Genomic DNA, 15,304 nt, shown 5'->3' with positions numbered 1-15,304 from the left:
TTCCTTCGGATTCAGATATTAGGAATGTGTGGTTGAACTTTATTTTTAATGAAGTTTCAGCTCACGTGAGTAAATCATTAAGTGTTTGTTTGCTTCATTTCACCGCGGATTCCTTTGCAAACAAGACACAGATAGTGGATTTGCAGAGAGACTGAGATTAAAAAGCAATGCTGTGCGTCTATATTGGATCCGACAGGAATGGCGCAGCACACTTATGTGAGTAAAAAAATATTTGTACTATGTGTCACTATTGCTTTGTTAGAGATCGCTTGATATGTCCTGATTATGTGTACGTGTCTAACCAAAGTCACAGAAGGCTCCAACTATGAAGGACGTAGCTTGTCAAACAGACACACAGAAAGTTAGTTTACTATGTAAAACTGTTATCCAATCATAGCAGTGGGCGTTTACTTCCAACTCTTCAATGCGGCACGCCCATAAAAACTGAGCGTCAAAACCAGGGTAGAAAATAGCCTATTACTTATTGATTTTGATGTTTTTGAATGTAAAAACCACGCGAACATCATGAATGGACATCAGACAACAAAATAATAATAAAAAAAAAAAACAGATCATGACCCCTTTAACATTTTTACATTGGGAACTTCACTATGAATGTTTTATGTCTAGCTTTTAAACTTTCCCACAATGCTGTCAATTATCTCTGTTTATCTGTTGAAAAATTCAATAATTAGGTCTCTGAATGCCCTTTTCTAGCACTTTCAGGTCTGTGGAGGTATTTATGAGCCACTAGATAAAGACAAGGTGGTTTGGTCAAAAAACTAATAGATACTGCACGAAAAATCAATGTCTAATTGTACAAAGCATTTTACTAAAGTTCACATTAAAGTCTTTAAAAACTTGCCTGAGTTGAGCCTCTCTCGTTGTGTTCAAGGTGAGACAGATATTGTGAGTACTATTGGAGTGTCTTTAAAAAAATAACTAATTTTGAATGTCATCAGAAAACGAAGATATATTTTCTAAACAATATTTCAGTGTTTTAGAGCCTTGATCATTATCTTAATTATTATGCTGTGGAAAGAGAAAACTTTTCAATGAAAAGTCAATTCCTATCTTGAAAAAAAAGGCACTTGAAAGTGGAACTCTTATTTTAATTTCGCCTCGTGTCTTCGCCCTTGTGTTCCCCAGGAGGACATTATCATCAAGCATCCATTTGGTTTCAATTTTAAAAATTAAAATCTATTTGCTGTAATTTCCTACTTCAAATGGGTTTCAGGAGTCATCAATTAAAAAGCCATAGATCTTCAAACTGGAACATGACGCTAAACGGTTCTCTGCGATGACCCACTCCATACTGCACTGCAAAATATATGATACCATAAGTTTGCTTCACCATCAGGCTTGCAGTATATAAAAAGATATTCTGTGTGCCAAGAAATCTGTCAGTGCAGCGTGTCCCACACATACACTTGGATCAGGTTTTGACATGGAGATAATAACTAATACTGTGGTTGTATTACTGTATTAGCTACACACTTATTTGCACACATCTTAGCTGCTATTTTATAAAGTTTAGTTGTTAGGTCTATGTACACTGGGTCAGCGGTTCTGAGCTGTAAGGGAGTCAGAATAAAAGTTCAGAGAAAAAAAGTATAATAATAATAATATTACAATTTATTAAATTAATTTATTTACATTTGTCAGATTAATATAAAGTAAATATTTTCAGATGATATATACAAATATTTTTAGTAGTCATGGTATAAATGGGTCTTATTTATCATATTTGGGGGTCCACGTAGTGTTCATTTTGTCAGCCGTTTTTTAAATTTAGTTTTAGGTACTGTGTCAAATGTTTTTATCATACATATTTAGGCATTCCTATTCTGCTTTTGTTTTAATTGTCTAAAAGTCTAGGAATGCTTAGTCATGCTTCATAATGGTTAAACTGATAATGACAATTATTTTGCTCAACATTATAAATGCAATTATTGATCATGATTGCTGTCACTTGAGAATTTTCATCAGAATTATTGCACTTTCACCTATAAGCACAAGTAAGGACAATGCCAACTCATACATATGGTTTATTTTATCTTATAGTTTCCTGATTTATTCAATTATCATAAAAATTAACGCACTCTCTAAATTGTGAAAACTGCTAAAACTCAAAAGCTTCTCTCAGAAGCTAAAACAGAGAAATTCCTAATATTAATTCCAATAATTCCAAATTATATTTATGTTTTTATATTAAAATGACAAAAAATAGACTTTGTATTGTGGCACAGAGGTCTTGTAAGTGTTTGGATTTATTACATATCATAATGGAGAAGGTTTGAGGGCACATTTACTTAGTCATGAAAAAAGGTTGTCAATACATATTTTTGTAATAGTTTTTGTTAACACTATGTGCATAGCATCAAAAAATTTGAAAACCTCTGTCCTGCAGTGATACACTGGCTCTACTATTATAGTCTAATGTACTAATGTCTTATGTTGAGTCATAAGCTCTAAACTGAATACTACACTATCTTCCTTTCCAGTATAAACAAAATGCATTTATTGAAACTGAGCTGCAAAAATGACTCATTCTGAACTGCCATGGCTTTGTGAGGTCAGCAGCAAAAAAAAAAAGCACCCATTTAAATCCAGTTGCCAGGGAGAAGTTGGAAAATGGTAATGTTTTTGGCACAAAAACGTCTGGCTTTTATGGAACGCAACAATGCATCCTTTGTGAACAAATCCTTACTCATTCTGCGCTGTCAGCTCTTGATAAGAGTGGTCTGGTGAGGCACGATGACTGTCGTAGCAGCCGGCCTGTACTGAATGCAAAATGAATGAAAAATATTACAATATTGAAATGCTCCAGTGGCAGGAAAATTGCTTAACACAGAAGTTACACATGGGTTAGGGCACAATTAAACGCTAAATTGTTATTGTATTATTTTTGTAATAATTAATTTTACTAATGATATCAATGGAAAGACTTCTAAAACTAGCATAGAATGCTAGTATCATACCCAGTGTTACATCATGAAACATGCCTGAGGAACTTAAGCAGCTGTTTTGTTAGGCAGATTCATACATATGGTCAGAGATACTTACTATCCTGAGCCTACAGCAACTAGCGAAGAGAGCAGAGAACACGCTGAGACAGAGCATAAACAGAAAGAGAAAGAGAGAGAGAGAGAGATCATAGGAAGAGAAAGAGAAAAATTAGGGACTAAGAGGGGTGCCAATTGGCGGACTCCTCCCCAAATCCGGACCGCGAGATGCGTCCATCCGGACCACAAAGAATTTTGACATAATGAAATAAATAAATGCCAAACGCTATTTTCTAATAAAATCTAATTTATATTAGGCACATCAAGGTCAGCTCAGTAGAGCTGTTTGGGTCCTACGGTGCCATGGATTGCTAATACAGTTAACTGTTGCTTGTTCAGACGTGCAGTCGTGCAGTGAAGACAGCAGAGAGCGGCGCGCAGACAAATGAAACTTTCAGTGAGTGAAATACAATGGCATTCTCAAAAACTAGGAAAGTTGACGTGTCCTTAAAAAGTCTTGCATTTAGTTGTATCAAATTTAAGGCCATACAAAGTCTTAAATGGTACAAGAAAGTCTTATGATTTCAGGAGGTCTTAAATTTGGGGACGGAAAGACAAGACTTGCGATACGGCTTAATGTGACAATTAAACTTCAAAAAGCTATGATTTCATTGAATAAATATGTGTGCTGCAGGTTTCGTAGTCAGGTGCTGGTTTGTGTACTGCCGTTACCAGGGAAACCGCATTATTTCTGCCGTTCCGAAAGTGCCTCCTGCTGGCAGAGAATGAATGTGCATTTTCAATCAGCCGGTCCGCTGTTTTTGTTCAGACCAATGTGAAAATCAAATCAATGTTTTTACGCTACAAACACGCAGACTTCTAAATGTGAACTGGTGGATCGGCAAGAAGATAATGCATTATAAAAATCTAAACAATTAAGGAGACAGTAATATATATTTATATAATAATTGTTTAAATTAATATAATAATTGATACTTATAACTCAATTTTCTTGGTTTAAATGCTTACATGTGAAGTTTATCATTTTATAAACCTTTTTGTTTTTGTGAAAACCTGTGTCTGAACCATAAATCATGCTTTTTACAGTCATTTTATTTTGATTTGTGCAAGTCTTAAAAATGTCCTAAAGTCTTTGATTTGAGCTTAAATATTCTACAGAAACCCTGGTCTGGCAAAAACCATCAATTCATGTTTTTAGGTATATAATTGCCCAGACCTTGGCTGGCGAGGAGGGTTCATTACTGGACCTCAAGCAATTTTAGTTGAAGACCCCTGGACTAAGAGAATGTAGAGAGAACAGAGCGAGAGATCAAAGCAGAAAACACAGAGCTGTTTTCATCATGTTTAGTCAGGGCAGTAAAAGCAGCAGTAGGGACCCAGTATGAAGGCAGCTCATTAGTCACTCTAGAAACTACCCACAGTTTTCATGTCCATCAGCTCTGCCTTTAAAACACGATAGTGAGTAGAGCCCGACCGATATATCGTTTTGCCGATATTATCGGCCGATGTGCGCTCCATTGTTTGCTACTGGCAACCTGGATGAAACGTTTTAAAGCTTAAGTCAATGGAAAACCATTGAAGCTTTGAACGGCCATATCTCCGTAACGGCGCGGTGAATCCACACCAAATTCGGGGGATCTCTTCAGCTTGGGAAAGTGTCCAAACTTTTGACTGGTACTGTACTATAATATACACAAAGAATATCGGCCGATATATCAGTATCGACCTTTTTTTTACCCCTAATATCGGTATCGGTATCGGTATCGGCCCCAAAAAAACCATATCGGTCGGGCTCTAATAGTGAGTTTCAAAAAGGAATTGATCTAATCCTTCTTTGTCCATTCTTTGTGCTTTGTGACATGGCGCGTTATCCTGCTGGAAGTAGCCATCGCAAGATGTGTACACTGTGGTCATAAAATGATGGAAACAGTCAGCAACAATACTCAGGTAAGCTTTGGCATTTAAACAATGCTCAATTGGTACCAAAAGTGTGCCAAGAAAATATCCTCCACACCATTACACCACCAGCAGCCTGAACCACTGATACAAGGCAGGATGGATGCATGCTTTAATACTGTTCATGCCAATTTCTAACCCAAATATCCAAACGTCACAGCAGAAATTGACAATCTTCTATTGTCAAATTTTGGTGAGCCAGTGCTAATTGTAGCCTCAGTTTCCTGTTCTTAGCTGACAGGAGCGGCACCAGGTGCGTGTCTTCTGCTGCTGCAGTCCATCTGCTTCACGGTTTGATGTGTTGTACATTCAGAGATGCTCTGCTGCATACCTTGGTTGTAACAAGTGCTTATTTGAGTTATGGTTGCCTTTCTATCAGCTCGAACCAGTCTGGCCATTCTCCTCTGACCTCCGGCATCAACAAGGCATTTTCACCCACTGATTTGCCACTCACTGGATATTTTCTATTTTTCTGACCGTTCTCTGAAAATCCTAGAGATGGTTGTGCGTTAAAATCCCAGTAGATCAGCAGCTTCTGAAATACTCAAACTGGAACGTCTGGCACCAACAACCATGCAACATTCAAAGTCACTTAAATCATATTTCTTCCCCATTCTGATGCTTGATTTGAACTTCAGCAGATTGTCTTGACCATATCTACATGCCTAAATGCATTGGGTTGTTGCCATGTGATTGGCTGATTAGATATTTGCATTAACAATGAGTTGAAGAGATGTACCTAATAAAATGGCCAGTGAGATATACAGTACTGTATATGCACAATTTATTCAACAAAAATGAACAAAAAACAAAAATAAAAAAGAGGGATTTCCTTGCAAGCACTAATTACTTATTGTAATGCACTGGGAAACACTGCGAAAATGGTTGTGGTGATGTGTATTATATTAGGGCGCCAACAGCTGCATTGTAAACACAAGCCTATGAAGTTATGAATGGCCTTCAGGCAAATAACATTCAAAAAACAAAGCAGTTTTAATTCATTGATGTAATCTTAATTAACAAGGATGTCCAAAGGCTACTCTGTTAATTGCATTACTTTCCCAACATTATGAAAAATAACAATCAAATAAAAGAGATAATTTTCTCCATTTGGTCTCTAGCATTCTAGTTCTGCATCTTTACTTATCTTTGGGGGGCAGATCCACATGCAAGTGAGAGATTTAGTTCATAAGCAATGTTTCTGAAGAGAGGACCAAAAAGTCAAAGCTGTCCTTTACTTAACACTTCAGGGCACTTATATCGTCTACACTTGAGAACAGCCTGCCAACAACAATTTGGTGTTCTTTGTTTCCTTAACAAAAATAAATGTCATTCTGTGTGGGAATATCCTTTGAGTAAATGTCTCCAAACTCTCTCTGACTCAATAAGCCCAATGAGTGATTTGTCAACATGACAAATTGAGCTCATCTAGGTAACAAAAAAAAAAAAAAAGCATTTAAAATTATTGCAGAACAAAAGCCTTAAAGGTGAATAGGCAGTTACGGTCTTATGTTTCATAAGGCAAACTGTCATGACAACATATCTTATGTTGTTGTTTATTGCTTAGGGCAATCGACATAATTGTTCATGGCCTATTTGAAATTAATATGAACCGCATGTACAGGACCCTAAAAGCAACATCTAGGCCTAAAAATTATATAGACATAAAAAAACACTAAAAAATAAATATAACAAACTAAAATGAAAATGAAAGCAGATAATATAAAATAAATAATTCAAAATATGAATACAAACTATAATAGTATATTAATGATATTAAAATAACACTGGTTTCCAATACCAGTTTCTGGAAATTAAAATGCCATTCAATATCTCCATAGAGATATTGATTTTTAGTGATCATATATAAAATGTTCGATACAGACCAACCATGAGCTCCAAGGATCTTTGCTAATAATATGCGCTTCTGTAAAAATCCTATGTTAATGTGATTTCAACTTCCTTTTTTTCCACATGTAATTGCAAAATATCCCATAATCCTCAAGAGAGTTTCACCAAAGTTGCTGTTCCCATTGCAATGAAACCATTAGAAACAGCACACCGGTGACCATCCACACCGATGTAGCACAATCCTATTTTCATGGAAATAACAAGATTTATATATATATATATATATATATATATATATATATATATCAAATACTTTATTAAGGCCTTTTACAAAATAAGACCTTTTAAATAAATAATTTTTTTTATCAAATCCTTTGTCTAGTGATATTTAATGAATGACAGCCCAGTCAATGTTTAATAGAATATGGAGTCTACATTTGTTGTTGTAAAGAACTATGAGTTAACAGGCTCTTCTGAGAAAATACACAATGATTTATACAACACAGTTCAGTGACTTACCTCCTCCAGCACATCAGCTAGCTTGCTAAGTATTTCTTCTGGAAGGCCTTGGAATGTCGGAACGCTGTGAAAAAGATGAAAAGAAAGTCTGAGGTTTTGTGAGCCAACAAATCAAGCCGTTTCCGTCAGGTCACAAAGTATCATGTCTAACCAGCAGAAAAACAATCCGAGTGTTAGTTTCAAAAGAATGGGCTGCAAAGGAAAAGTCTGTGAGTCTTATGAAATTAATTTAGTAATATCAGAAATTAATGGAAATCTACGAAAGCTGGTGAATGAACAGTGTAAATGCAAGAAATTGACAAGCACACTTTTGCAGTCTCAGAAATAATGTCTCAGGTTGAGGTGTGGGTGGACTTCTCATGGGTTTTCATAAAAAAGGGGCTGCCAATCATTTTAAATAGCTAAGAAAACTAGTCAACCAGAAAGAACTTTACTGGAAAATCTCTCAGTTGACTCTCAGTAGAATCAAAAAATCTCCAAATTAAAAAAATATATGGTTTTCCAGATTTAAATTAGCTAAGGGACATTAAAGTCAACATCAAATCAAAACTGATTCTATTTACTTTTAGCACACGACATTTTTGTCTATCTAGGCTAATTTTTAACTAACTTTCTCTGCCTCTGTTAGAACATAATAAAGGGTAAATATGTGTAAAAAATGAATTTGCATTTTAATGTGCCATAAATATATCTCTTACAGTAGTTGGAGCAAACAAAATGCACTTCTATAGTTCATATTCATGAGTGAGTATGGACTTCTGAATATCCTAAACTCCTCAAAGGATACATCTTTTTCTGCAGTCACATTGTCCATGAGGGGCATCAGCATATTGATTCTGAATGCAACACTTCTTCTCTCACTGCTCCATGCAGCTCATAGGCATCTTACGTTTCCTTCAAAAGCCAAGTTCTTTCCATCCCTTGACATCATCAGCCTACGGTTTCCAGTAAAGCTGGTTTGGGGCCTCTGGGGAAATGTCATTTTTTTTGAGAATCTTATTGCAAAATGCCACTGTTTTGTGTCACCAGACGCTTTGGAGTCCATGATTGAATGATTGTTTTAAAAAAATCAAACAAACCCTGACCTCTTCGTTCAAGGATTCAATAATTCATTACGCATGAAACCATAACGTTGTTTTCTTTCCATTTCTTAGACCACAGTTTACTGTATTAGGTGTTTGCTAATGCTATTACTATTGCTCATACTTCAGGTTAGAGATTTCTCACCACTTATCCTTCAACATTTGTACAAAAAAAATAAAAAATAAAAATAAAAACACTAGCTTTCTATTTTTTCTATTCTATCTACTTGTTTTTCTTTGTGTGTGTGTGTGTATATGTGTGTGTGTGTATAATATATATATATATATATATATATATATGACTAAATGACTAAATGTAAATGTAAATGTATCAAATCATGTGGTTTATTGCATTTCTAAGTTTGCCTTACATTTCGATGCAGTCAGACTTACGTTTTTTGCCTGCCAGATAATAAAACTGGCAATAACTACAATAATGCCCATAGAAATACACCGAAGGAAGAATATCTTTGTATTTTGACCCTGGCAACCATAATGCCCACAAGACACATAATACCCAATAACAATGGTTCTCATGTAGGGGTCCTCAGCATACTTTCAAGGTGGCTTCAAGAAGACTTAAAATGATTTAAAATCAAATTAAAATAACTAAAATTAAGATATTTCAATAACACTTTAGTTTAGGGACCAATTCTCAAACTAGTTGCTTATTAGCATGCATATTACTAGCATATTGGCTGTTCATTAGTACTTATAAAGCATATATTAATGCCTTATTCTGCACGACCATATTTTGGATCCCTTAATCTGAAAACTTAACAACTACCTTACTAACTATTAATTAATTCAATTAATTTTATTGAGGCAAAAGTCATAGTCAACAGTAAAGTTAACAGTGAGAATGGGCCACCAAACTAATTGGTCCCCAAAAGTGTGAACAATATTTCTTATTTTAATTCACCATCTCAGCAAGTATTTGTAATTTTTTTACTAATTAAAAAAAAACTGTATATATGAAGAATCCTAATTTCAAAAGTGTGATTTCCAGACCTGAAATGTCACGTAAATTCACAAAATCTTATAATGGGCATTTCTAATATTTTTTTTTTATAGTAATGCCAAACTCTAAAATATTTTATCAAGTAGAAAAAAAAAAAATATATATATATATTTATATTTAATATTTATCCAATAAATCACAAACAACTGGAAAAGTCATGGGGTCTTTGAATATTGTGATGGACAATGGGGTCCATGGACTCAAAAAAGTTACTAGCACTCTCACATTTTCACTCAGAAACACTAAAAATGTACTTTCTACATACAATGCATACTAAAATATGAATGCAAAATCCATTATTACATAATGCAGTAGACATTGGGGAGAGAACACGAGTGTGAATGCATTTGTATGGTGGACTGCAGATTAATCGATATTAAATAATAAAAATAAGAATGTTCTAATAAAGCAAAGCTATTTATAAACAGCTCATGGCTAAAAATCTGTATTTTTAGTGGAAGGAGATGAATTAGACTCAAATGAACAGAGAGAATCTACAGAAAGCAACAGCACTCTAATCATTATGTGTCCTCTGTCTGTGTCTAACCAACACACATTTTACTTTCCTTAGAAAAACCGCCGAAATATAACGAGAGTTGATTAGAAACATTTGAGAGTAATATGCCATTTCACCTTCCAAAATATTACAATCAAAACTCATCACCCGGGAGATTAACGATACACAGCAAAGAACAGCGAGTGTAAAGCCTGAGTTATCTGGGATTATGTAACCATTCACTTCTGTGTTATTCATTCATGAAGAAAATCCATTTATTTTATTACATACTGGTGAGGGACAGACCTCTTCCATCAGGGGTTAGGAAGAATAAACAGAAAGGAAAGGAGAAGCAGCCCACCTCTTGAGAAAGTCCATGTACTCTGCATGCTTGATGAGTCCGGTCCTCATCATGATGGTCTGGAAACACTGGCGGTCGATGGCCCATAACTTCACATTTGTGAGGGCTAGGGAAAATATGACAAAATATGAAAATAAATAAGTGAATAACCCACACACACATTTATCTAGCCAAAATTATCTTTTTTTCTTTGTCAGCGTATCTACAATAACATAATATATTATGTATTAAATATGTGCTAACAGTATCGTTCATATAAAGTCGTCATATAATGCCTTCTAATCATTAGAAGAGATGGTGTTTTGCTCACATAAATCATATTTCATACACTCGAAAAAATGCTGGGTTAAATATAACCCAGCGCTGGGTTAAAAAGGTACAAACCCAGCTATTGGGTTGTTTTGACCCAGTGGTTGGGTTCAAAACAACCCAACCGCTGGGTCAAAACAACCCAACCGCTGGGTCAAAACAACCCAACCGCTGGGTCAAAACAACCCAACCGCTGGGTCAAAACAACCCAACCGCTGGGTCAAAACAACCCAACCGCTGGGTCAAAACAACCCAACCGCTGGGTCAAAACAACCCAATAGCTGGGTTTGTCCCTTTTTAACCCAGCACTGGGTTATGTTTAACCCAGCATTTTTTCGAGTGTCCTGTTTAACTTCACTGACAATTAATTTCTCAATACAAACATTGCTAGTCACTTTACTTTTCTTAAATGTCCAATCTGAATTAATTAAATTAATTATTAATTAAATGTTTAAATTAATCAACTGAATTTCTTTTGACGCCAAAGTAAAAGCATTCAAAGAAAAATGTATGTTTAATTAATCTTACGTTAACATGCTAACTTTGGCAGCTCCACTTATTCCACAATTAAAAGTAACCAAAAGTTAATCAATTTAATTTAATAAATTTATAAAAAACCCTCTTAATACACATGATATACTATATAGGTCTATTATAGTTAATTGATACCAAAACTGAACAACAAATCAACATTTCTCATTTTAATTTAGTTTAACTTGATGTAATGAAATAACTAAAACTGTAATAAAATTATATATATATAAGACATATATTTTAAAAATAAATACCAAAAAACAACAACATTTCTAAAACAATTAACTACAATTAAAATTAAAACAGAACATATAAATATTAATAAAAAACTACAATAGTTTTTAATTTAGATTAACCTTATTCTTAAATTGTCCTAATTGTTTATAAAAGTTGGGTGAATAAAACAATTGAGATCCTGTGCATAAATAGAAAGTAATTCACTTCAGTCTGAATACATAAGAAACCTCAGTCCTTCCGCAGAACCTCACATTCCCCATGATGTCTACCTCAACAAAACCCAAACCCTCTAGCATCTTTTAGAGTCATTGTCACTCACTTAGTTTCAACCTACTTGATTTTGCAGTCTGGGAATGCTGTCAGAGCTGGAGAGAAAAGGCGCGTTTGTCTGTGGTGACAGAGGCATAAAACGGTTGTCACTCCACAACATTACCGATATATTACTTGCCCTCTAAGACGTTCCTTGAGGAGAGGGCAATTGCCAATTTTTTTTTTTTTTATGAAAAGGCCAATTTAGGGTCTCAAAATCTGACAGGTCTATGTAACATATTAGCATACACTTCCTTCAAAACAGATATATTTTTTACAGCTCACTCATGGGACCACATTATAAGCCTTATATGCCAGACTTTCCTCTACAGGCTCCAGTGTTCACATTTTTGAACGATAAATTATGCAAGGGAGGATTAGAAAATATTAAGATGGCATATTGTTATGCTATTCCAATCACAGCCAAAAACTATATTCTTACCCTATCACTGTAAAGATCTGCAAGGCATCTGAAGAACAATATACTAAAATCACTTTATTGCTTGAAGGACCGAAATGATGGCACATCTACGGATGCAAACCCATGCAATCATATGAAATAGCAGTAAAAGTGTTTCCCTCACAATAAGCCTTCATTTAACAGGAACGCGTTTATGGGCCCGCATCACTTGCACCCTCATGCAGCGAGCACAAATGACGCTTAGACAAGAAACACTTCACAAAGACCATTTTCAAAACAAAATTCACACTCTCTGGTCATTTTGCAGAGCAACCATTATGTCCACGTTAATACACCTTATCTCATGTAGAAATGGTTATCTAGCTTCTTAATGAGTGTTGTGTTTTAATGGGTTTAAACCCATTAAGTCTTGACCAATTATGATGGATTTATTATATAGGACAGTAATTCTGCAAGCCCGAAAAAGTCTGGGTTTTGTAGCAACCTTAAAACGTTAAAAAACCTTGTTAAAATGCACATAATTCTTTACAGATATTAAATAACCATTAGGGCTGGGTGATTGATCAAATATTCATGATAAACTAGATATAGATATAGATATAGATATAGAGATTTTGTTCATGATATAAAAGTCAAGAATATTGAGATGATTTTGTATGTTGCAGTAAAAAAGATAATCATTTCAATGAATCAGTTTCAGCAAACTCTCCATGAATTTGTAAATCAAAATACAGACTCACTTGATTCAACTGTACATTTTACCTGCTTCAAATAATCAACATAATCTGTTTATTACAATGTTATGTTGTGCATATAAATGAAAATGTGTTAATATAGTTAAAACAGTGTATTTTTAATAAAGATTATAAATAATTATAATTTTTTTATATTATATAATAAAGAATTAAATATAAAGAAATATTTAATTAAACAAATGTATATATATATATATTTATTTTTTTTATTTATTTATTTATTTTTTTATATATATTTTTTTTTTACAGAAATGTATCCTTGTATCCAAATATAACTGTCACGGTAGGCTGCTACTGTGTCAGAGCGAGGAGACGTAGGAGCATTTACAACGAGGAAAGTCTTTATTTAACCAAGGAACAAGGAACACACACGTAGCGGGGATAGACGAACAATACCGGACGCTGGGCATGGAAAGACACAGGGTTTAAGTAATCAGAACTAAACGAGGAGATTAATAGGACGCAGCTGAAACAAATGGAACTCAAACGGGAACAGGAAAACCAAATATGGGCACAAACACGGGAGAAACTGGGTCAAGGAGAGAACATGGGGAACAAAACACATAGGAACACAGGACTGACAATACCATTTATTATGTTAAATTTGTTCATATAAATGAGAATATTTGTTTATTTGGTTAAAACAGTGCATTTTTATAAAGATTATAATATAAAAATATTAAATATAAAGAAACAATTTAATAAAATAATCAAATGTAAATGCACTGTATACCAGGTATATTTTATACACAACTAAATGAATAACTAAATGAACATAAGCAAAAAATATTTTACCAATTATCATATTGAAATATTTCATATGATAAAATTGAAATATTTTTATAAAGTAAGTGTTACCAAATATATCATACATATACCTACATATTTATTTGTTTGTTTGTTCATTCATTCATTCATTCATTCATTTACTGAAATGTATCCTTGCTTTAATGTTGAAGCTACTTGGCAAAATAGTTTTATATTATGATTATATTTCATCTAATTAAAAAAAAAAAAACATATTTCAGAGCAAATAAATAAATCCTAAGACATATATCACACATCATCAAAAAGCTGAAAATCATTGAGATTGATATTTTTTTAGCAATACTGTGCAGTCCAAATGACTATTACCACCATTTGAGACATGAAAATGACAAAGTTTGAGAACATGCTGTTCTCCAGATGAATTAAGGCTGCTACATCATAAAATATAACTGACAGCAGTGCAAGTAAATATAATTGGCAACCACACTTGAGACAAGTGGTCCCAATTAAGATGTGGCTTTTAAGGCAAAATAACAATGGCAGTGAATCAAAATTAGAATAAAAAAAATAATACTTCACCGAACAATTGTAGACAGGCCCATTTGGCTCATTTTGATACAGAATAAACAGAACATTGACGCTTGGCTGCTCTTGGACCGGAACGTCTTGTTTGTTCCTGTCATTCGGATCCTGCAAACCCTCCATTGACGGGGGAAAATCTATTCCAGTGGAACCTTTACACTCTGATTATATAACACAAGCTTCTTTTTGATCCCTTGTCATGGCATTGATTAGAAGGATGTTGATTATGCAGTCATAAATCTAACTCAGATCCTAAGAATGAAGATTATGGATCAAATGCTCTTTGATGCTCTTTCATGAGAGGGTTTGTTCTGCCAGTGTGCTTTTATACAGGTGTGCAATTACTCAAGAAATCATTAGCAGCACAGACAGGCCTCGCTAACAGTTATCATCAATGCAAAATACAATCAGTCATTGTAATGTGTAAATCAAAGTTCAGAAATCTTCAGTTCCGCAAAGACCAGTAGACCCAGTTTTATGTAAGGACATCAATAAGACTCCATTATAAGATACTGGACTCTTGTAACATTGTGTCCTAGCCAGATGTGAGATGATAAAATGACGAGCGATAAAAGCTCCAGTATCTCTTTCCTGTATAGTTGTCATGATACCAAAACTTAAGTATTTTGAAATGTAATGATTCTCAAAACCAATTTCAATACACAGCCAAAACTAATATGCTACTGAACAAAAATAAATGGTGGTTCCCTTTAACAACCATGAAATCTTGAGGTCTTTAGATATTCAAATGTTCTTCACGCTAAAAAAAAAATGGTTCTGTTCTTTGGGCAACTCAGAATGGTTCTTCTATGGCATCACTGCAAATAAACTTTATTTTGGAAAAACTTTCCAACTTTATTTGGGGTCATGTGGATTACTTGTGGAAAACTGGGGTCATATGGATTGCTTGTGGATTATTATGATGTTTTTATCAGCTGTTTGGACTCATTCTGACGGCACCCATTCACTGCAGAGGATCCATTGGTGAGCAAGTGATGTAATGCTACCTTTCTCCAAATCTGTTCTGACGAAGAAACAAACTCTACATCTTGAATGAGCTGAGGGTGAGTATTTTCA

General features: G+C 34.3%; 1 protein-coding gene across 2 annotated transcripts in view; it reads right to left on the bottom strand.

Moving 5' to 3' along the window:
• The window catches only part of prkg1 (protein kinase cGMP-dependent 1), a 147,875-nt gene that overhangs the window by 38,628 nt on the left and 93,943 nt on the right, over window positions 1–15,304 (bottom strand). For both annotated transcript variants that reach the window (XM_016495477.1, XM_016495475.1), the window contains exons 4-5: window positions 10,313–10,418; window positions 7,353–7,416 (exon numbers count right to left, since the gene is read on the bottom strand). In XM_016495477.1, coding sequence (XP_016350963.1) covers window positions 7,353–7,416; window positions 10,313–10,418 — 170 coding nt within the window. The remainder of the gene's footprint in view (window positions 1–7,352; window positions 7,417–10,312; window positions 10,419–15,304) is intronic.

The sequence above is a fragment of the Sinocyclocheilus anshuiensis genome, unplaced genomic scaffold, assembly GCF_001515605.1.
Source record: "Sinocyclocheilus anshuiensis isolate Anshui unplaced genomic scaffold, SAMN03320099.WGS_v1.1 scaffold466, whole genome shotgun sequence".
Taxonomy (NCBI): Eukaryota; Metazoa; Chordata; class Actinopteri; order Cypriniformes; family Cyprinidae; genus Sinocyclocheilus; species Sinocyclocheilus anshuiensis.
This window is presented reverse-complemented; position numbering and strand designations above follow the sequence as displayed.